General features: G+C 72.5%; 1 protein-coding gene across 1 annotated transcript in view; it reads right to left on the bottom strand.

The window, feature by feature from the left end:
- The window catches only part of MATK (megakaryocyte-associated tyrosine kinase), a 6,681-nt gene that overhangs the window by 4,167 nt on the left and 2,205 nt on the right, over positions 1 to 309 (bottom strand). The window contains exon 6 of the mRNA XM_077751764.1: positions 26 to 309. This exon is cut by the window's right edge and continues 26 nt beyond it. Within this exon, the coding sequence (XP_077607890.1) occupies positions 26 to 309 (284 nt within the window). The remainder of the gene's footprint in view (positions 1 to 25) is intronic.

The raw sequence follows: 309 nt of genomic DNA, 5'->3' as shown, positions 1-309 counted from the left end.
GCGAAGCCCCACCCCCACCCCCCTGCCCCCCGTTGCCGGGCTGGGGCAGGGCCTGGGGTGACCGCGCGGCTCCGGGGTCGCGGGCCTCGCGGCGGCCGCACCTCCACCATGTCCATGAGGTTGCAGAAGCAGACGGCCTCGTCGATGGTCAGGTGGCCGTCACGATGCAGCACCCGGTAGTGGATGACATCGCGGCCGAAGCTGACGCATAGCACGTAGTCGCCCGGATGCCGCGCGGACTCGCGCACGAGGAACAGCCCGTCCTCCGGCGGCTGCAGCTGCTGCACGGCCTCCTGGCCCGAGCTCTTC

This window comes from Crocuta crocuta, unplaced genomic scaffold (genome assembly GCF_008692635.1).
Source record: "Crocuta crocuta isolate KB4526 unplaced genomic scaffold, BGI_CrCroc_1.0 scaffold110, whole genome shotgun sequence".
NCBI classification, from domain to species: domain Eukaryota; kingdom Metazoa; phylum Chordata; class Mammalia; order Carnivora; family Hyaenidae; genus Crocuta; species Crocuta crocuta.
This window is presented reverse-complemented; position numbering and strand designations above follow the sequence as displayed.